Genomic DNA, 20,899 nt, shown 5'->3' with positions numbered 1-20,899 from the left:
TTGCTCATAAACAGCCATGTGGGCCAAAGACAGCTGCTTGTGAGGGAACACCTCAGTCAGTGCCTGCACTTCCCTGCCAGACACTCCACAGGCACCAAACTGGCCTGTTGGTCAGCCAGGAAGCCTACCTGGGAGAAGTGCAAAGTCACTTAAGACCAGTCAGCAGGTGGCCCCACCTCAGGTGCCTCCTCTCCTTCAACCACAATCCCTTCCTTTCCAGTACTACCATGAGCCTAGGCTCAGCTGGGGACTGACAGGGTCTGAGAAGCTGCCTGCAGGGAAGCAGCTCCAGTTTGCTTGGATATACCCTGCACTTTTCCCTTTCCACTGGCTGCTCTGGGGTCCCTCACCAAGTAAAGAGCTGAGGATACCTTTCAGCTCAACTAGGCCAGCCTCTGTACTTTGTAAGTAAAGAGAAAATCGTTAAGACCCAGAGAAGTTAAGGGAGTTGCTTGAGGCATACAGCTGGTTGGTGGCAGAGCTTAGATCACAGGAATGTGAGTCAGCTCTAAAATGAACTGGTTGTGAAGAGGCCCCAGAAAGTCACAAATGAGAACAGAGGAGTTCATCCTTGGTGCACAGAGCCATCAGGAAAGAAAGCTGGGTTTTCTCCCCACAGTTCCCCTGCTTGCTTTTAAAGATCAGTAGGTGCTCTGGGTCCTGTTGGCTGGTCTTAGGGAGAATTTTTCTTGGCATGAAGAGAAAGGACAGTCTGCTTATCCTTTATTAGCGCAAATGATCAGGTTCTTTCTTAATACTTGGCACTTACAACAAGGGGCCAAACAACAGTCCACAGTGCCCCATGCTGGATCCCAGTGTGGCTGCAAACAAGGGCTTAGGGAAACATAGGCTTCATGGTTCCTGGTTCTCACATAAGCAGAAGCCACAAGGAAACCAAGTTGAAAGCAGAGATAACAGGCGGTGCTAGCAGCAATTTGAGAACTTCAGTGTTAAAGGCACTAGGAAAATGGAGGAGCATCATCTGTGAATGAGTAGCATTTACACCCAAGAACTCATAGATCTGTAATGCAGATCCCAGGAACTGCTGGCTACATGTCTGTTTGCTACCTCTCCCCTGCTCTAGGGACACATGACCCCTGGCAGCTGCCTGCAGCCTACAGATTTTTCAAGAATGAAAGTTCGGAGAAAAGGCCTGCAATTGGTGGTGGTGGCGGTGGGAGCAGGAAGTAGAAGGCAGACACATGTCAGGCACTTTATTAGCTGTCTGTTGTTCCTGATTCACAAACAGCCCAGAGGAAAGCCAGTTGTGCTCTATATAGCTTTCAAAATTCATCTACTTGGGGAAGCGGCTGTGGCTCAATCCATTGGGCTCCTGTCTTCCATATGGGAGGCCCTGGGTTCACATCCCAGGGCCTCCTTGTGAAGGCAGGCTGGCCTGCGTACCCGTGGAGAGCTGGCGCATCAAGATGACCCAACAAAGGGAGACAAACAGACACAGAAGAATGCACAGCAAATGGACACAGAGAGCAGACAGCAAGCAAGCTGCAAGGGGGTGGGGGTGGGGGTGGGGGGAATAAAAAAAAATCATCTGCATGCAAAAAGGATGCTTCTACTAAAAAGCAAAGATGACCCTGAAACTCTGTGCAGGCAGGCCACAGCAAGTGTGCAACTGCAGGCTTGTGTATACATACTCCTTTTACATATCAAGGAGCACCAGTCTATCCAGGGGAGTTCGGAGTCTGACTGCCCACAATGGAAAACATGTTCAAAGGGGGGGATGGGATCATTGATCATTACTCTAATTTGCACTCACCCCTGGAGCTGGGTGGTGGGGTCAATATCACCTATGTCTGTTACAGGGTGGGGGAGGGGAGCTCTGTGAAAGAAAATCTATATTCTTTTAAGAAAAAAGAAGTGAGGAAATGAATATAGGTCAAACAATATCTATTACACTGATTTTCTTTAGTTCCTGGTGATCTAATTTTTTAAAAGTCAGGTTTATTGATGTATAATTTACATACAACAAAATTCATTCTTTTTAAATGTAAAAATAAATGTGTCTAAGACAAACTTTCCTGGCATGAAATGAAATCCCTGCTCCCTTATGCATGCTGCAGAATTCGGGGGACAAGTTTCAAATCACGCTATATTTCTACTCACTCACAAATAAATGCTAGAAAGGTTTTCCTCACTCAAGACATACTTGCAGGTGTGGATCGATCTCAAATATGGTCTCTCCCCTCCGCATGTCAGTTATCAGCCAGGGGCCACCAGCACTGTGGACAAGGAAAGGTGACACAATGGTAACTGAGGGGCTACATCTGATGGGCTGGGCCTACAGCCTGCCCGATTTGCTGCCCAAGGCCCAGAAACACAGGGGAACGGTTAGTAGCTGGGGACTGTCAAGAAGCCCTGGTGTGACAAACGAGTGTCTGAAAGAGAGCAATGGAAGGGGGAGCCCCAAACATGGTCAGGGGAAGGGATTCCCACCCCAGGCCCAGGAATCCAGGCCCCAGCACACAGGGCAGGGTTGTACTCACACAGGCACTGTCCGTAGCAGCTCCAGGATGCCCTGCCCGTTCCACTGCTGGGCTGCGTGCAGCTCCTCAGTGCAGACACCAACAATCTGAGACCCAGGGACAAGATGCTGCCACACATTAATGGCCACCCCTCACCCTCCCAGAAGGTCAACTCAAGTGGGGCAACCACAGGCAGATCTGTGCTCAGGGGCTGGTGTGTCCAAATCGGATGGTTCTCTTAGGAGAGAGAGGCTGCCTGGCTAGGAGATGGCACTCAGGGCACTGAAGGCCAACCCTCACCCTTGCTGCAGACACCAAGTTTAGCCCTAAGCTGCAGGGAGCATCCCAGGATGGGTCCCTAGACCATGTCTCTGGAAGCAGACAAGGTCCTGTGAGACATTCCTACCCAATCTAGCATTGAATATAAACAGAGGAGATTTTGAGATCCTTTGAGCTTAGAACCATGACCAAAGGGCCCCAGCAGCCTGCAGAGAAGCTCCCTTCCTTATCCAGAGCTAAGTCTTTGTGTAAATCTCATGGGAACCATTGGAACCATAATACAGATCCCCAGATCCCATCCTGAACAAAAGCAAGACTTTGGCTGTAGCTAGGGTGGATGCACACCCTGTCTGTGTAAGGGCAAGTTCAGCTCAGAGCTAGCTTCCTGTTAATCCTCTTTCAGCTATAGCCATTCTCTCCCACCCATATGTACCTGTCCCTTCCCTCTTCTCCCAATTCAGCAGGTAAATCAGACTATTTGAATCTACCTGACAAACTCTCAGAGGGAAGAGAAAATGGGAGAAAAGCAAAGGAAACCTCCTGCTCCCTTTACTCCCATTACCCAAATTTTCCTGTTTTGCAAGGATTTTTCCTATATGGAAGGCCAAGCCAACACCCAACCCTTGCCTCACCTGGAGGAAGGTAACTATCCCAAAGGGTGTCTGCACAGGTTGCATCTGTGGGTCCTCTGTCAGCAGCATATGCTGAATTCTTGACTCACTGTTATCCAAAGGGCTGTGCCAAGACACATGGTCCCCACTGCAGAAGGTGTTCTCTGTGGGAGAGACATGAGATCCTCAGTGCTTGAGGCCCTGGAGCCCAATGTGGAAAATGAGAAGCCCTGGCTGGGTAGCTCCCCAGCATTCCAGGGTGGCCCCATGAAGGAGGGGAAGCATTCACACGGGAAGAGAGCAAAGAGGTTGTGGATACTGCTGACAGCTTAAATGTGCTCCTTTTTGCCAATTCCATCAGCCTCCAGGGGAAAGGGACAGGCAACTATTATAGATGCTACTTGGCCTGGGAAGTCCAAAGACGTCCAGCATCTGCTTCACTTCCCCACTGCCCTCTCTCATGCAAGGAAGGGGGCAGCCATGGCCAGGCTGGCCAAGAAAGAATAAAGTACTTTACTGTAAGGCCACCTGGCCAGAAGTCCACAGGGAGACTGGAAGGCAGTGAAAGCCCTTCATATTGGTGGTACAGACAAGGATTTTGTGCTCCTGAAACAGTGCTCCAAAGGGAACACCCAACTTTGGAGGGCCTTTGAGATCTGACACCAGTTTCCCACAGGTAGACAGATTAAGGGATTCTGAGGAACACCGGAGGCTTCAAATAAATGGAGGTATGGATAGCACCTCACCCTCTTCAGCAAAGATGTTACAGCCAGGAAGGGTGGCTATTTCCAAGAGGACAGAGACACTGGGCCCAGGCTGCCCGAGAGAAATGTGCACATATGACCACCTCATAGTCCCACTAGTGCACCTCATACAGGCCCATTACTTAAATTTTGTTATTGTTGATGTTTAAGGTAGTATAATCACAAGAAGAAAACAAAACCAATTGGTAATAAGTCTCCCACCACCCCTGATTCTTGTTTAGGGTACCACAGGTACTCTGTATTGACCAGCCTATACAAATCCATAGGTTCCCTTCCATTTTTTCCCCTAACACAAATGGCAGCAAATCAATTTGTACATTTTACATAATTATAAATTCTGGAGATTATTTCATATCAGCATTTAGAAGGCTATCTTATTTTAAAAATGACTATATGGTAGCTCCTTGTGGTCTATCAGATATGATCTGGGAATCTTAACAATTGAGGGCCCTTCACTTTTTAGCAACATACAAGGCAAGGCAGGAAAAACAAAAACAAACCAACCAAACAAAAACACAGCCCAAAGGCTCACTGGGAGGCCTAAGAAAGCTTCTGCTCTCACTTGCCTTGATATGAATGCTAACTCCCTTCTGTTCAAGGTTACATTAAACAACCATGTTTTCTATCCAAGAGACAGGTTCAAGCTATTGGTCCTCAAACTCAAAAGCAATCATTTAAGAAGGAGGAAGACTAGCTGCTTCCTCTAAGGGGCAAGGGATAATAAAGGGGAGAGAAAAAGGCAAGTTCCAGGCAGAGTCAACTAGAAACTGGCAAATTTCCCAATTCTTGCTTGACCTACTCTCTCCAGATTCCTTTTCCTTCTACAGAAATGTGTGTCTGCAAGCAACCTGCATGCCCTACAAATAAGAAACCATGCAACAAATAAAAAGATTGAGTTAGTAGCTTTTAAGTTTCTAAAAAGAAAAGCCCAGGTCAAGATAGTTTCACTGGTGAATTTTACCAAAAATTTAGAGAAGAATTAATACCAATTCTTCACAAACTTCCAAAAAATACAAGAGGAAGGAACACTTCCCAACTCATTCCATGAGGCCAGTATTATCTTGATATCAAAGCCAGGCAAGATATCACAAGAAAAACATAGACCAATATTCCTTATGTATATAGAGACAAAAATCCTCAACAAAATACTAGCAAACCAAATCCTGCAATATATAAAAAGTTATACACCATGGCCAAATGGGACTTATCCCAGGAATGCAAGCTTGGTTTAACAGATAGAAATCAATCAATGTAACATAAAAAGTCAACAGAATAAAGATAAAAAACCACACGATCATATCAACAAATACAGAAAAAGCACATGACAAAACTCAACACCTTTTCATGATAAAAACACTCAGAAGGATTGTGGGAAGATGGTGACAAGACTAATAGGCAGAGCTGAATGTTCTCACAAACACAACAGAGAAAGAGGTATAAGCTGTCCAAGGGACCTGCTTTGGGGATCAGCAGACCAGGACAGTGCTACACAACTCCCAGGAGGGTGAGGGACAGAGAGACAAAGAAGCTAAAACAACAAATGTGAATTACCAAACCCTTGTGGCAGCTGGGAAGGGCTCCCCTCCCCCAGTAACAAGATATTAAAGCTGGGGTAAACCCCTGGCTCACTAAAGCCAACTGAGGAGAACAGAAATCTTCCTTCCTTTCAGTTGTTTCAAGGGATAAGGGAGAAGCTGGGGTGCTTTCCTTCTGTGAATTTGGCCAGAAGAGCCCACTTTGAATCTCAGCTCTAGACACTCAACACAGGAACACAGGAAAGCTGAAGCTGAAACACCTCAAGTGGAAAAGTGCATTGACTAGCGCCATCTGCTGGCCGGTCTGGAAATTGCATAGACAAAAACTGTTCACACTCTCTGTATCCAACACCTGGGAGAAAATCTGCATTCCACTAGTGAATCCCTGGCCCGATTTTGAAAACTTAAGTTGGGCAATTTTAAAGACTGCAAATAAGTTGAACCAAATATTAAAGAAAAGCTGTGGGGAAAAACAAACAAAAAAACAATAGGCAAGAGAGAAATTGACCACCAGCGTAAATTCACCAACATATTCAGATGGCTAGAAATGAGCAAAAAATTACAAGCTATACCAGGTAACAGTAAGAAATGGCCCAGCCAAAAAACAAACCAAATACCCTGAAGAGATACAGGATTTAAGACAATCAATCACTGATAATCACACAACTCTCCTAAATCACTTCAAAGAATTTATAGAAAATATGACTAAAGAAGTAAAGGATTTTGTGTGATCTATGTATCTTTTTAAAAAAAGATAAGAGATTAAAAAAAGAAGTAAAAGATATTAAGAAGACACTAGGACAACAAAAAGAACAATTTGAAAGCCTGCAAAGAAAAGTAACAGACCTTATGGGAATGAAAGACATGATGGATGAGATTAAAAATACATTATAGGCACACAGAAGCAGATTTTAATTGCATAAAGACAGAATTAATGACTTCAAAGGCAGAACATTGAACTGGAAAAGACAGGAGAAAAGAAAGAGAAGAGAATGGGAAAAAATGGAATAGAGTCTCAGAAAATTGAATGACAATGTGAAATGCATATTGCATTATTTGGTGTCCCAGAAGTAGAAGAGAATGGAAAAGGGGCAGAAAGAATATTTGAGGAAATAATGACCAAATGACATAAATATCAATATCCAAGAAGGACAACATACCCCAAACAGAAGAAATCTGAAAAGACCTGCCCGAGACACCTATTATTCAGAATGACAAATATCAGAGATAAAGAGAGGATTCTGAAAGCAGCAAGAGAAATGCAAAGCATCTGGGGGAAAAAACACCAAATATAAGATATGGACTATCATAAATAGTAATATTTTGATGATGCTCTTACATAGTTTGTAAGAAATGTATCACAACAATGCAAGGTTTGGTGGAGGGGTTATGTATGGGACCCCTGTATGGTGTTATGCATGTTTATTTTTTAAGTTTACAACTTTTACTATACACTTTTTGTTTATGCATGTTTATACAGGAATGATAACCTTCAATAAAGAAAAACTAAAAAAACCTAAAACCACTCAGCAAACTAGGAATAGACAGGAACTTCCTCAATCTGATAAAAGACATTTATGAAAAACCACAGCTATCGTCATAACTATGCTGAAACTCTGGAGTCTAGTAGAACATCCACGGAAGAGCTGGAGAAAGAGGCTGATAAATTATGGTAAACATTGGCCAATATCACCCTTTGTGCAGAGGCTACCCCTACCCTCCAGGGGCATGGCAGGCAGCAGGGAGACTGCAGCACAGGCTCCAGCTTGCTGGTGCCAGGGTAGGCTCTATAAGGACCTAGTCCTCCAAAGTCCAGGGTTGTGTGATCTGATAGCAGATCACTGCTTTTGATCAGCTACTTCAGATTGCTGAGGGGCCAGTTCTGAAGGCTGGAATCAGGCCTTCTGGACTCTTCAGGCAAAAGTAGCAGAGGAATCTCAAAGAGGTAGTACTTGTTGTGTGTGTGTGTGTGTGTGTGTGTGTGTGTGTGTGTGTGTGTGTGTGTTTTAATCTCTTTTCTCCTTCCATTCCCTGTTTGAGAGCAAAAACAATTTGGAAGAGTCACAAATTGTACCATTTTCTCCCTTTATTTTTTTCCTTAAAATTGATTCACTTTTTTAATCTAAATAAACTCATGCGAAAAGGAAATGTCCTATCATTACACTATATAAGGAAAATAAATGGAAAACCAGAGTTGCTTACCATAAAGATAATCTGACTTCAAATCAATACAATGAAAACAAAATGTTGTTAATGTCTAGCTGATACTGTTGCTTGTCTAATATTGTTCAAACTGAAATGAACAAGAGTTAAAGAGCTGGTGAAGGTTTAAAGAGTCATAAAACTGATAAAATCAGCAGAACCCAAGATAACATTATTGAATGCCTTGTCCAGTTACCACCTAAAATGTCCTGCTGGCTTTGGCAAACCCTGGGAGAGTAAGACCAGTTTTGGAGTCCAGAAAACCCAATTCCAATTTGTTTTGGCCCCATACTAGTTGTGACCCTGGACAACGTAACTACGATTTCTAATCACAATTCCTTGTCTGTAAGCAGGCAATAGTGAGCCTAATTCAGTGCGCTTTCCATTGCTGCATGCTATTATTCCTGTACTGGAATACCACGGAGATACTTCTAAGGTCGAAGAGAACAGGACTGACTACACAACCTGCAGCTAGCAGCAAATGCCCAGTAGATGGCACTATCGCTCCTGGTTTTAAGAGACCATAGGTGGGATCCCAGGAGCAAAGAGCCTATCTGATATCTGCTCTGTAGAAATGTACACAGAGAATCCCAAACCTGACAGGGACTTAGGCTGGAAACAGAAAAGGCTGGAAAGGTTGGAAGGCAGGACCTTTTACTGATCAAGAATTGTTTAAAAATAAATATTGGGCAAACACAAACTGCTTAAATGAAATAAGAATAAAGGGCACTCAGTGCACATCTAACTTGGGAAAGAGCTTAAAGGGCAGCTGCGAGAGGGAGACCCCTCAGGCAAAAAAAGGAATTCAGACCAAGTTGTTGTTCTAGGACCAACATACTCTATCCTGAGCACCATGATCAAGATTTGACAAAAAGCACTACTGAGTTAAAGAAGGAGGGAGAAGAGATGGGGTAACTACCTATAAAAAAAGGTTTAGAGAGCACGAGGCTACCAGAACCTTCCAGTGGGGGACAGAGTCTTCCTCGGCCCTGCCTGGTCAGGGCAATAGACTTATTAGCTCTTATGTGACCAAGAAATAGCCTTTCCTAACAAAGAGCGAGCCTTGGTCACAGTTTTCAAGCCTGGGACAAAGTCACAAAGGGCTCATTCGTGAGTCTGGTCTGTCTTTACACCTTGGATGCTTGGCCCCACTCTGTGTGCAGCCACCTTGGGTCTGGGCCCTCCAGCCCTGGTGCCTTCAAGGTGAAGCTCTCGGCCCCTACAGAGGGGTTTTCAAATGCTAATAATGCATAGTCAGGGGCCCAGCAGCTCAGTCCTGTGGTTAGAGGCACTCTCCTCTCTGCTGCCCTAACACTCACTCTCCCTTCCTCGCTCTCCCTCCTGATGTTTCCCTTTCCAAGAAAGGAGGGGAATCTATGGGACTCTCACCAAAACCAGACACTCAAGGGGCTGCCTGCATGACTGAAAGAGGCCATTCCAAGAGAGGCCTGTGCAGTCGCTTCCCTTCCCTCCTCTGAGCTTTGCTGTCAAGTACCATGAGAAACCTCCCTTGGCTGAAATGAAGGGGAAAGGTGCCAGTTTGGTAAATTCACCGGAGGGGAAATAACACTCCAGGGTGGCAAAAGTAGCCCGAAAAATGCTAGTTACAGTTCTAACCTTATTTGCTTACTTGCAAGAAAGGTTTCATTACTCTATGTCCTAGTTTCCCGTGAGCAAACTCCCTGGAAATAACGTTTAAAAACTGGGGAGAGAGGATTTTGGGGTGCAGATTCTAAATGCCCCTCCAACTGGCCCTCACCCTATCTCTACCTCCCAAACATTTAGCTTTAGTTGTGGTGGTTTGAAGTCAGACTGTCCCAGATAGAACAAGTTAGCAAAATCTAGGGAAATGGGTTACAGAAGAAAATAGCTATCATTTCAAAATAATTAGAGCTACCTTTGAAACACTAAGAAACAAATACATTCTGCAAGAGTTCTTTTTATTTATTTATTTAAAATTTAATTTCTTTCTCTCCCCTTCCCCCTCCAACCCATTGTCTGCTCTCTCTGTCCATTCGCTGCGTGTTCTTCTGTGTCTGCTTGCATTCTCGGTGGCACCGGGAATCTGTGTCTCTTTTTGTTGTGTCATCTTGCTGTGTCAGCTCTCTGTGTGTGCGGCGCCACTCCTGGGTGGGCTGCGTTTTTCTCGCGTGGGGTGACTCTCCTTGCAGGGCACCCCTACAAAGGGGACACCCCTGTGTGGCATGGCACTCCTTGTATGCTGCAGCACTGTGCGTGGGCCAGCTCACCAAATGGGTGAGGAGGCCCTGAGTTTGAACCCTGGAGCTCCTATACTGTAGGCGAACGCTCTATCAGTTGAGCCACATCTGCCAACCCTGGAGAATGACTGTTTCTACTCTGTAAAAGTACAGTTCCAGGGAAGTTTTAAACAATAGCTAAGAGAGCAATGCCCCATTCCCACTCCAGCAGTCAGAATGAATATGCTTGGTCCGTGGGGATTGATCTCCTTTCAGGAAAGTGGGTTTCTTAAAGCCTGGAGCCCTGAGGTCAACATCCAGAGCCCCTTTGATTCCCAGGTGCCCTTGTGACTCTCTGAGGTGATTACATACTTTTCAGGGGCAGTTGAATTTTGCAGATGAGAAATGAGTTGCTGGAATGCAAGAGATGTTTCAGACAAAACAGTAAAAGGGGAGGTGGCCCACTGCAGCCTGGCAGACTCAGGTCTGTTAATTTTGAGCGCCAAACTTCTGAATGGCATAGCCGTCATGGTCTCTCAAAGTCTCCATCCATCTTGCCTTCTTGGTGTTCACAAATCACTTTGAAAACCACAGCTAAACAATCCTACAGAAGACACACAACTGGTCTCTAGGGGTGCTTAGCAGATCTCCAAAGCACCAGATGTACCAGAACTGTCCCTAGGGGCACAGGCATTGAGCAGGAAGGTCAGTTAGCCAGTCCTCCTATCTCTGGGAAGTCTGAGGATGAAGCCAACTCACACGGGGAGAATCTAGCAACTGCCTTACCTAAACTTCCTTCAGAGAAGGCACAAGCTGCCACTTGAGCCATGTGGGCTCTTAGTGGAGCTGGGCCCAGAAAAGTCTTCCTCTGAGATTAGAAGAGAGCCCCTTAAGGTCAACTGAAGGCCCACTGAACAGAAATGTTTCTATGGGGGCAAAAACACAGGTCTGCACATGTCCAGGCGCCACAAGGAGAGGAAGCAACCTGGTGGTTTTAGGGGTGGAGGTGAAGTTCAAAATCAGTCCTGTTGATCTCTGCTCAGCCCAGCCTGCTCACTGCCCCTACTGGATCTCTCAGTTAAGCTCACCCTAACTTCTAAAACCCAAGGGCTTCCTTCCTGCTCTAAGCCAGGCTGGAAGTATATGTGCCCAATCTATTAGTTTCTTACTGTACTTTCAGAAATGAAGACCTATAGAGGTCATAGAGTATAGGCAAGTCTGAAGTAACTGCCACAGATCACATTTTTGTAGGCCTGAACACATTCAAGAGATGCTACCCTCACTGTGGGGAGGGGATCACCTGAGGCATTGCACAGAGGGCACTGCACGCACTCGCTGTCCCAGCACCCTAAGATGCAGAGCCTCCTGCACCTCTACCTAACAGCCACCAAAGGAAGGGCAGGAGACCCTCTTTCCCTGGGAAAGATCAGCACTGAGGCTGGTACCTTTGGTACCTCTTTTTTTTTTTTAATTAAAAAAATTATTTTAAATTTATTTAAAATAATTTTTTATTAGAGAAGGTGAAGATTTACAGGAAAATCATGCAGAAAGTAGTTTCCCATATAGCCCCTTCTCATGCATAGTTTTCCCTACTATTAACATTCTGTATTAGTGTGGTACCTTTGTTAGAGTGTATTATAACTGTACTATTAACTATAGTTCATAGTTTACAGTAGGGTTCACTGTTTGCATTGGTTTTTTATTTTTATTCTAGTAACATATATACAACTGAAAATACTCCCTTTTAAGCACATTCAAATGTATAATTCAGTGATATTAATGATATTCACAATGTGCTACCATAATCATTCTAATTATTTCATATCAGTAAGATCATATATTTGCCCTTTTGTGTTTGACTCATTTTACTTATGATGTCTTCAAGGGTCATCCATATTGTCGCATGTATGAGAAGATCATTCCTTTTTACAGTTAAATAATAATCCATTGTCAGAATATTACACTTTGTTTATCCATTCATCTGTTGATGGATACTTGGATTGCTTCTATCTTTTGGCAACTGTGAATAATGCCACTATGAACATCGGCATGCAAATATCTGTTCGAGTCTCTGCTTTCAATTCTTTTGGTTATAGACCTACAAGAGTAATTGCCGGGTCATGATAATTCTATCCTTAACTTTCTGAGGAATTACCAAATTATTTTCCACACAGCTGCACCATTTTACATCGTCTCCAACAATGAACAAGTGTTCTATACCTCCACATCCTCTTCAACAGCTGCTATAGCTGCTATTTTCCCTTTTTTTTTTTTTTTTAGTACCAGGGCCAGGGATTGAACCCTGGACCTTGCATGTGGGAGGGTGGCACTCAACCACTGAACCACACTGGCTCCCCTGAGGTAGTTTTTTTCAATTGTTTGCTTGTTGTTGTTTTTTTAAGGTGGCACCAGGAAATGAAACTTGGCCCTCCCATGTAGGAAGGAAGAGCTCAACCACTTGAGTCACATCTGTTTCTCCATTTTTAAAAATAATAGCCATCATAGTAGGAGTGAAATGGTATCTCACTGTGGTTTTGATTTGCATTTCCCTGACGGCTAATGATGTTGAGCATCTTTTCATGCACTTTCTGGCCATTTGTATATCTTCTTTGGAGAGATGTCTATTCAAATCTTTTGCCCATTATTTAATTGGGTTGTTTTGTCTTTTTGTTGTCAAGTTGAAAGATTTCTTTATATATTCTGGATATTGAACTTATATTGGATATATGGTTTCCAAATGTTTTCTCCCACTGTGTAGGCTGTCATTTTACTTTCATGATAAAGTCCTTTGAGGTAGAGAAGTTTTTAATTTTCATGAGGTCCATTTAATTATTTTTCCTTTTGTTGCTTGTGGTTTGAGTATAAAGTCAAAGAAACCATTGCATGACTCAAGGTCCTAATGACACTCCCCTATGTTTTATTCTAGAAGTTTCATAGTTCTGGCTTGCTCTTCTGTTTGGGTCTTTGGTCCATTTTGAGTTGATTTTTTTTATAACGGTGTGAGACAGAGATCCACATTTGTTCTTTTGCAAATGGAGATGCAGTATTCCCAGCACTATTTGTTGAAGAGACTGTTATTTCATAATTGAATGGTCTCTGCCCCTTTGTAAAAAACCAGTTGGCCATAAATGTAAGGGCTGATTTCTGAGCTCTCACTTAGATTCCACTGGTCTATATGTCTTCCCTTGTGCCGTGCTGTTTTGATTATTGTGACTTTGTAATAAGTTTTAAGATCAGAAAGTGTGAGTCCTTCAACTTAGTTCTTTTCAAAACAGTTTTGGCTACTTGGGGCTCCTTTCCCTTCCATATAAATTTGATAATTGCCTTTTCCATTTCTGTAAACAAGGTTGTTTTGAATTTTGACTGGGATCTTTGAATGTGTAAATTGCTTTGGGTAGAACTGACATCTTAAAAATATTTAGTCTTCAGGTAAACGGCTGTGGCTCAATCAATTGGGCTCCTGTCTACAATATGGGAGGCAAGCTGCCCCACGCCTGCAGACAGCTGATGGCCTGCACCCATGGAGAGCTGATGGGCCATGCCCAAAGAGAGCTGACGGCCCACACCTGCAGAGAGCTGGCGCAGCAAGATGACGCAACAAAGGGAGACAAGCAGACACAGAAGAACACGCAGCAAATGGGCACAGAGAGCAGACAGCAAGCAAGCCACATGGCAGGGAGGTAATAAATAAATAAACAAACAAATAAATAAATCTTTAAAAAAATTTAGTCTTCAAATTCATGAACATAGAATGTCCTTTCATTTACTTAGGTCTTCTTTGATTTCTTTTAGCAATATTTAGTAGTTTTCTGTGTACAAGTCCTTTATATCCTTGGTTAGATTTAATCCTAGATATTTAGTTCTTTTAGTTGCTATTATAAACGGATTTTTAAAAATTTCTTCATCTGACTGTGCATTCTAGTGTACAGAAAAAAAACTGATTTTTGGGCATTGATCTTGTACCCCACCACTTTGCTGAATTCATTTATTAGCTCTAAGAACTGTGTTGTGGACTTTTCTGGATTGTCTGTGTATAGGATCATATCATCTGCAAATAGGGAAAGTTTTACTTCTTTCTTTCCAATCTGGATGCCTTTTACTTCTTTTTCTTGCTAAACTGTTCTAGCTAGAACTTCCAGTACAATGATGAATAACAGTGGTGACAGTGGACCTCCTTGTCTTGTTCCTAATCTGAGAGGGAAAGCTTTCAATCTTTCACCATTAAGTATAATGTTAGCTGTGGATTTCTTATATATGCCTGATCTGGTTAACGAAGTTTCCTTCTATTCCTAGTGTTCTAAGCGTTTTTATCACAAAGGATGCTGGATTTTGACAAATACCTTTTCTGCATCAATTGAGGTAATCATAGGTGTTTTCTCCTTCATTCTATTAATGTGGTGTGTTACTTTAATTTTCTTATGTTGAACCACTCACTTGATCATGGTGTATAATTCTTTTAATACACTGTTGGATTTGGCTTGCTAGTGGTTTGGTGAGGATTTTTGCATCTAAATTCATAAGAGTTTTTGGTCCGTAATTTTCTTTTCTGAAGGTATCTTTATCTGGCTTTGATGTGAAAGTGATGTTGATCTCACAGAATGAATTAGAGAATGTTCCTTCATTTTCAATTTTTTGGAAGAGTTTGAGCAGGATTGGTATTAATTCTTCTTGGAATGTTGTTAAAATGCCAGTGAAACCATCTGGTCTTGGGCTTTCCTTTGTTGGGAGGTATTTTTTGTTTTGTTTAGTTCTTAATATATATATTTTTATTAGAGAAGTTGTGAACTTATGAAACAATCATGCATAAAGTGCAGAATTCCCATACATCACCCCTCCACCAATATCTTACAATGTTGTGGAACATTTCTTACAGATTATGAAATAATAGTCATAAGACTATTACCACTAACTATGGTCTACAGCATACATTTGGCATAATTTTTCCATATTCCCCATATTATTAACACCATGTATTAGTATTGTACGTTTGTTATAGTTCATGAGAGAATAATATTTTTACTGTTATCCATAGTCCATCTTCCACCACACAGTTCACTGTTACACAGTCCCATGTCTTGTATAATCCAACCAAAGTGTATACTCAGTGGCTTTCAGTTTCATCACAGAATTGTACAGTCATTGCCTCAGTAAATTTATGAACATTTTCCCCAATCCAAAAGAAAAAAATTTCATACCCCTCTATTATTGACCTTTAGCATTGATATAGTATCTTCTTTGACATTGATCCAAGGATATTACAATATTGCTGTTAACTATAGTCCATAAGTTACATTATTCTTTCTATAGTCCATAAGTTACCATATTCTTTCACCTTGTGATAGTGATGTACATTTGCTCTAGTTCATAGAAGAACATTCTTGTATTTGTACCATTAACCACAATCCGCATCTACCTCCAGTTTCACTGTTATTCTCTAGCTTTCTTTCAACTGACATTTACATCCTGATGCTACCCATTTCAGCCACAATCTCATTTATAAACCAGTTGTGTTAGTTACACTTACTATAATGTGTTACCATCAACTCTACCCATTTTCACACTTTTACAGTAGTCAAAGTAATTAAAAATTCTACGTACATTAAGTATCAGTACCCCTTCTCAACCCTCATCTTATCTCCTAGTAACCTATACTCTAGGGTTTAACTCTATATGTTTATTCTTCTTATTTAGTTTATATTGGTGAGACCATACAATATTTGTTGTTGGGAGGTTTTGATGACTGATTCGATCTCTTTACTAGTTATTTGGTTTGCTGATATCTTCTATTTCATCTTGAGTCAGTGTAAGTATTAACAGTTTGTATTTCTCTAGCAATTTGTCCATTTCATCTAGGCTATCTAATTTGTTGGCATACAGTTGTTCAAGGTATCCTCTTATAATCATTTTTATTTTAATGGGGTCAATAGTAATGTCCCCCTTTTCATTTCTGATTTTGTGTCCTCTCTCTTTTTTTCTTTAGCCCCCTTTCAGTTCTGATTTTAGTTATTTGTATCCTTGCTCTTTCTTTCTCAGTCTAGCTAAAAGGGTTTATAGATTTTATTGATCTTTTCAAAGAAGCAACTTCTGATTCCACTGATTCCCTCTATTGTAGTTTTCTTTCTTTCTCTATTTAATTTATCTCCTTTAATCTTTGTTGTTTCCTTCCTTTTGCTTGCACTGAGTTTAGCTTGCTCCTCTTGTAGATGCTCCAGTTGTGAGATTAAGCCACTGATTTGATATCTTTCTTCTTTTTTAATGTAAGCATTTAGAGGAACAAATTTCCCCCTCAACACTGCCTTTGCTGCATCCCATAAGATATGGTAGGTTGTATTTTCATTTTCCTCAAGATATTTTCTAAATTCCCTTGTGATTTTTTGTTTGATCCGTGGTTGTTTAAGGATATGCTGTTTAATTTTCACATATTTGTTAATTTTCCAGTTCTCTGTCATTGATTTCTAGCTTTATCCCATTGTAGTCAGAGAAGATACACTATATGATTCCAACATTTTTTAATTTGAGACTTGTTTTTTTACCTAACATATGGTCTATCTTTCAGAATGACCTATGTGTGCTAGAGAAGAATGTATATTCTGTTGCACTTCGGTGAAATATTCTAGATTTCTGTGAGATCTACTTAGTATTTGGTATTTTTATTAGTCTGCCAAATGGGTGCTGATGCAAAGTACCAGAAATCTATTGGCTTTTATAAAGGGTATTTATTTGGGATAAAAGCTTACAGTCCCAAGGCTGTGGAAATTTCAACTCAAGTTACCTTAAGAGGCACTTTCTCACCTCATTGAAGTCAGCTGCCATTTGTTGAAGCAAGATGGTGAGGGATCTCTCCCTGGTCTCTCAGGGCTTCCTATATCAGTCTGGTATGGAGCTCATTTCTTTTTGGGCCTTCTTACCTGCTCAGCTGCTCTGTTCTCTTCAGCTGCAAATTACCAGGCGAATGGCTCATCTCTCTCTGGGACCCCAGGATCAAACATGACAGAGCTTCTTCTTGAGTGAGTACCCATTTATAACTTCCACCAAGGGGGCAGGAACTCAACCTGAGCCACAACCTTATTGAAGTGGTTGAATCAAAAGCCTTAAATTGATTTTATCAAGTAAACTTAAAACTTTTGAATTTAATACAATCAAGGGTATCATACCCAGAGGAATAGATTAGTTTACAAACATAATCTTTCTCTTTTTTGGGATTCATAAATACATCTCAAACTGCCACAGTATTGTTCAAGTCTTCTATTTCCTGTTGATCTATTGTTTAGATAGATGTTCTATCCATTATTGAAAGTGGTACATTGTAGTCTTCTACTATTAATGTAGAACCATCTATTTCTCCCTTCAAAGCCATCAATATTTGCTTCACATATTTTGGAGCTCTGCCATTAGCTGCATATATATTTATAATTGAAGATGATTTTTTAAAAAAGTCTTTAGTATGTCCAAAGTCTGATCTTCACTGATTGTTTCTGGATTTTGATCCTTTTCCTTTGGATGAACCATCATTTCCTTTACTCTGTCTTGAAACTTTTTTTTTCTTTTTAGGTACCAGGGCTGCTGGGGATTGAACCCAGGACCTTATAAGTGGGAAGCTAGAGCTCAACCACTGAGATGCATTGGCTCCCCTGAGTTGTTTTTTGTTTGTTTGTTTGCTTGTTGTTGTTTTTAGGAGGTCCCAGAAACTGAACCCGGGACTTCCCATGTGGGAAGCTGGCACTCAACCACTTGAACCATATCTACTCCCACTGTACATTTTAATATTTTAAAATGTTAACCCTGGGACTTAGTCCCTGAGCTGTCTGTTTATTAAGATTGTATCCAGACAGTGAAATGACAGAGATATCCTTGAATTCCATGAGCTAGCAAAAACAAACAAACCATGGGAAAAAAAACACCTCTCACAGCCTTCACAAATCAGTTCAGTGTTGGCTGTTGCTCTTGTGCAGAGTTTAGCCCTCCTATCAAGAAGATCAGACTGAGGGAAATGTGAAGTGCAAGGTCCTACTTCTGAGTCTTGTCCTATGCTTATGGTCCCTTTACTATCTATGAAATAAGACTTTCTTCCCCTCCTGGGTGCTCCATTGAATGACTTAAAGCAGGTAATCTTTTACCCCAAGCCACTCCGACTAAATTTTTTCTTCTACTGCTTTATTGTCCACAAGTTGCCTCTGCCAACAGGGCAGTCCAGGAAGTTCTAGGAAGGGGAGTCTCATTCAGTCTTTCAAGCTGCCACCCTACGGTTGGGCAATGAGATATAGGCACTCCCGTATGTGCACAGGGGTTACTCTGCTGCCTCCAGCACAGGGACAGAGACCCACAATGGGAGCACAGGTTGGCGCCACAGTGGGCCAGGGAGAGGCCAGCAAGGATGCCATACTACTATTTTTAAAGGTGCAATTTTTTAAAAATTTGGCACTTGCCCTGTTACTGCAATCCTTTAGCTGTTTTCTTTAGTTTTGAGGAAGATGGCTCTACCAAGTTTTGCTAGTTGTTCAAAGATTCTGTGGGGAAACGATACCCTCATGTTTCTTATATCACCATCTTGGTCAACAGGAAGCCCTGTGATACCTTGTTTTTGATAAGAGCAACTCTCCTTCTTCCAGGGATTGATGTGAGCCAAACAAAGCTGTGAGAACCTCAGTATAAGTCTTTACTTCCCGGCTGTCTGACCCTACTCCCCACCCCCAAGCCAAAGCTAAGAGGTCAGACCAGAGCCCTGCAGCATAGTCCTGCGGCAAGACCCACACTAGCAACTGTGGATAACAGTTGAAAGCAATGATGCATGCACATCCCATGGGAGCAAAAGAGAGCCAGATCATGGGAGACTGCCCTTTAACATTTCAACCCCTGCAAGAAGAAAACTGGGCTACTCTGGAGGCTCAGAGTCCTCGCCTAGTACAAGACAGAGCTTGGCACCCCTGCCCTTCTCCACACTCAAGCACAGCAGACTAGACGCTCTGTAGTGAAGGAAATCCTAGGGGCATGATGGCACAAAAGCCCCCCTGGAGGGCTGGTTGCATATCAGACTCCTCCAAAGGCCAAAATACAAGGCTTTCCTTAAAAATGAACATATACAATAATAATAAACAAACAAGAGATTCTCTTCAGTGTCATTAATGATTTTAAGTTCTTCATACCTGGGTGGATGGGATGGATGGGGGGAAGGGGGAGAAGGGGAGAGAAATAAATAAATAAATCTTAAAAAAAAAAAAAAAAGAAGAATAAGCCCCTCTCCTCCTTGGTCCTGAAGGCAGTTTCATGACTTGAAAAGTTCATTTTTGAGGCCCCGGCTGCTGGGGCTCAGGCCACTCGGCCGCGGCGCACAGGACCCCATTTAAAAAAAAAAAAGTTCATTTTTGAAAAGGGAGCTTCCTTCAACTAGTTCTGTCTAATATTAATTTGGCTAAATGTGGTTATAAGACACCATGAGGGGCAATGAATGTGCTATACCACTTGATTAAATGAATCACACAGGATTAGAAGGCTAGTCAAAGGAAACTCAAAATTGTTTCCCAATGTATTTTCCCCAAAACCTCTGGCTACCCGGAGTCCTTCCTCTACCCCCCAAGGCCACAATTATAAAGGTAAATAGTGAAGGGTAAGGAAAATTCTTTTTTTAAGCAGAGGGGCTCAGCAAACTAGAACACAGATTATAGCAGGGGCAGGAGGAGGCTGCTGGAGTGCCAAAGTGAATACCTGGGGGCTACAGACCCTTTAGGGCAGGCTTGCTACCCCACAATGGTGCAGGTCCCCCAGAGGCAGACTGTGGAGCCCTGAAACTCCCTTTGTGTCCATACAGCACACGGGGCCCATGGCAGGACAGTTCTGGTAAAAAAAGTCAAGGCTGACCATGTTCCTTTTCCTCCAGGTGAGGGTGAGCACCTAGGCTACGGAAGGAGCTCAGCTGGGGTTGACCTTGCCATAATCTTTGGCAGGGCCCGGTCACTTGTCAAAGTCTTTCATTCACCTCCTACGTGTCACACCCACCTCTAAAAAATATGGTGCTTGCTCACCATTTTAAGAGAGCCTTGAGTCTGATTCTAGCAACTGCTTTCTCTTTTTTCTTTAAGCAGCTCCATCTGTGTGGGAAGAAAGAACCTTCTGCCCAGAGGCTTCTACCTGGACAAAACCTGCCTTGCTCCTCTTACCCAAGCCCTACCTCACCAGCACAGAGGAGCCCACACCTACACAAAGGTCAGGTTCCAAGTCCTTTTGCTTTTCTTTCCTCTATTTTTTTTTTAAATGTTACATTCAAAATATATAAGAGGTCCCCATAAAACCCCCACCCCCATCACCCCACTCCTCCCACATCAACAACCTCTTTCATCATCCTGGGACATTCATAGCATTTGGTGAATACACTTTGGAGCACTGCTGCACCACATGGATAATGGTTTACATTGTAGTTTACACTCTCCCCCAGTCCACCCAGTGGGCCATGGCAGGACATACAATATCAAAGGGATTAAGGAGGTTTTAAACTTGCAGTCCTTATATACATTTTACCCAAAGAATTCCAAGAGGTCTTTCAAAGTTTTAAAATCAAGCATATGCCTCTATTCCTTCCGTCTTTTTCCTGAAGAGACTGCTAATTAAATCTACAATGAAAATCCATTTAGTTGTCAGGGACATGTAACTAGTATAGTCACTTTGGACTAATCTTCCTACTTCTCAGTGTCTACCCAGAGAAAAACATGTTCACAAGGAGGAATGGAAAAGGATGTTCACTGAACCACGCACTGTGTGTAATACTGAAAAACTGGAAACAACCTAAATGCACATCACATCACTAGGAAATTATTAAATCATGGCCTATCCTTACTA

At 42.3% G+C, this 20,899-nt stretch overlaps 1 protein-coding gene across 5 annotated transcripts in view; it reads right to left on the bottom strand.

Moving 5' to 3' along the window:
* Positions 1–20,899, bottom strand: part of SUFU (SUFU negative regulator of hedgehog signaling) — a 157,328-nt gene that overhangs the window by 34,956 nt on the left and 101,473 nt on the right. For all 5 annotated transcript variants that reach the window (XM_058298604.1, XM_058298603.2, XM_004478849.5 and 2 more), the window contains exons 4-6: positions 3,392–3,534; positions 2,502–2,587; positions 2,165–2,237 (exon numbers count right to left, since the gene is read on the bottom strand). In XM_058298604.1, coding sequence (XP_058154587.1) covers positions 2,165–2,237; positions 2,502–2,587; positions 3,392–3,534 — 302 coding nt within the window. The remainder of the gene's footprint in view (positions 1–2,164; positions 2,238–2,501; positions 2,588–3,391; positions 3,535–20,899) is intronic.

Source organism: Dasypus novemcinctus, chromosome 6 (genome assembly GCF_030445035.2).
Source record: "Dasypus novemcinctus isolate mDasNov1 chromosome 6, mDasNov1.1.hap2, whole genome shotgun sequence".
NCBI classification, from domain to species: Eukaryota; Metazoa; Chordata; class Mammalia; order Cingulata; family Dasypodidae; genus Dasypus; species Dasypus novemcinctus.
The sequence above is the reverse complement of the archived record's forward strand: the minus strand, read 5'-3'. Positions and strand labels throughout refer to the sequence as shown.